Below are 579 nucleotides of genomic sequence, written 5' to 3' on the forward strand. Positions count from 1 at the left end.
GGCAGGCGGGGGCTCACCTTCTGCTGCCGGCGGGCCATGTCCGTGGGCTGCTTGGCGTTGAACGGGTGCGCGATGCACCGCACGATGAACACGTAGAGCTGCAGCCGGAGCCGCTTCTCCCGCTCCTCTCTCTGCAGGCGCTCCTGCTCCTCCCGGCCCTCGCTCAGCACCGAGGGGCTGGGGCTCGCCGCCCGGGCCGCGCCGGCGTCCCTGGCCCGCGGGTCCCGGGCGGGCGGCGGCAGCGACCGCGACGAGCCGCCGCCCGCCACCACCAGCACGTCCCGCCTCTCCTCTTCCAGCACCTCATCGGACTCCTCTTCGCTGGAGGACGGGTCCAGCATCGCGCTCGGCGGGCGAGCCCCGCGGCCGGCCGCGGAGCGAAAGGGAAAGCAGCGCGCACCTTTCCGGACACGTCGAGTTTACACACACAGACTATTTCCTACCGGCGGCGGCAGCCGGGCGGCAGGGGAGGGGAGGGTGGGAGGCGGGGTTTGGGAAGGGGGTCGAGCTTGTGTTGCCTTGGGAATTGCTCCGAGCAGCTCCTATCAGAGGCGGGGCTGGGCCACCACGAGTGCCGGG

At 72.4% G+C, this 579-nt stretch overlaps 1 protein-coding gene across 14 annotated transcripts in view; it reads right to left on the bottom strand.

The window, feature by feature from the left end:
- The window catches only part of CADPS2 (calcium dependent secretion activator 2), a 337,297-nt gene extending 336,956 nt beyond the window's left edge, over positions 1 to 341 (bottom strand). For all 14 annotated transcript variants that reach the window (XM_026067041.1, XM_026067039.1, XM_026067036.1 and 11 more), the window contains exon 1: positions 18 to 341. In XM_026067041.1, coding sequence (XP_025922826.1) covers positions 18 to 341 — 324 coding nt within the window. The remainder of the gene's footprint in view (positions 1 to 17) is intronic.
- Positions 342 to 579: the final 238 nt, after the last annotated feature.

This window comes from Apteryx rowi, unplaced genomic scaffold, assembly GCF_003343035.1.
Source record: "Apteryx rowi isolate R43461 unplaced genomic scaffold, aptRow1 scaffold_252, whole genome shotgun sequence".
Taxonomy (NCBI): domain Eukaryota; kingdom Metazoa; phylum Chordata; class Aves; order Apterygiformes; family Apterygidae; genus Apteryx; species Apteryx rowi.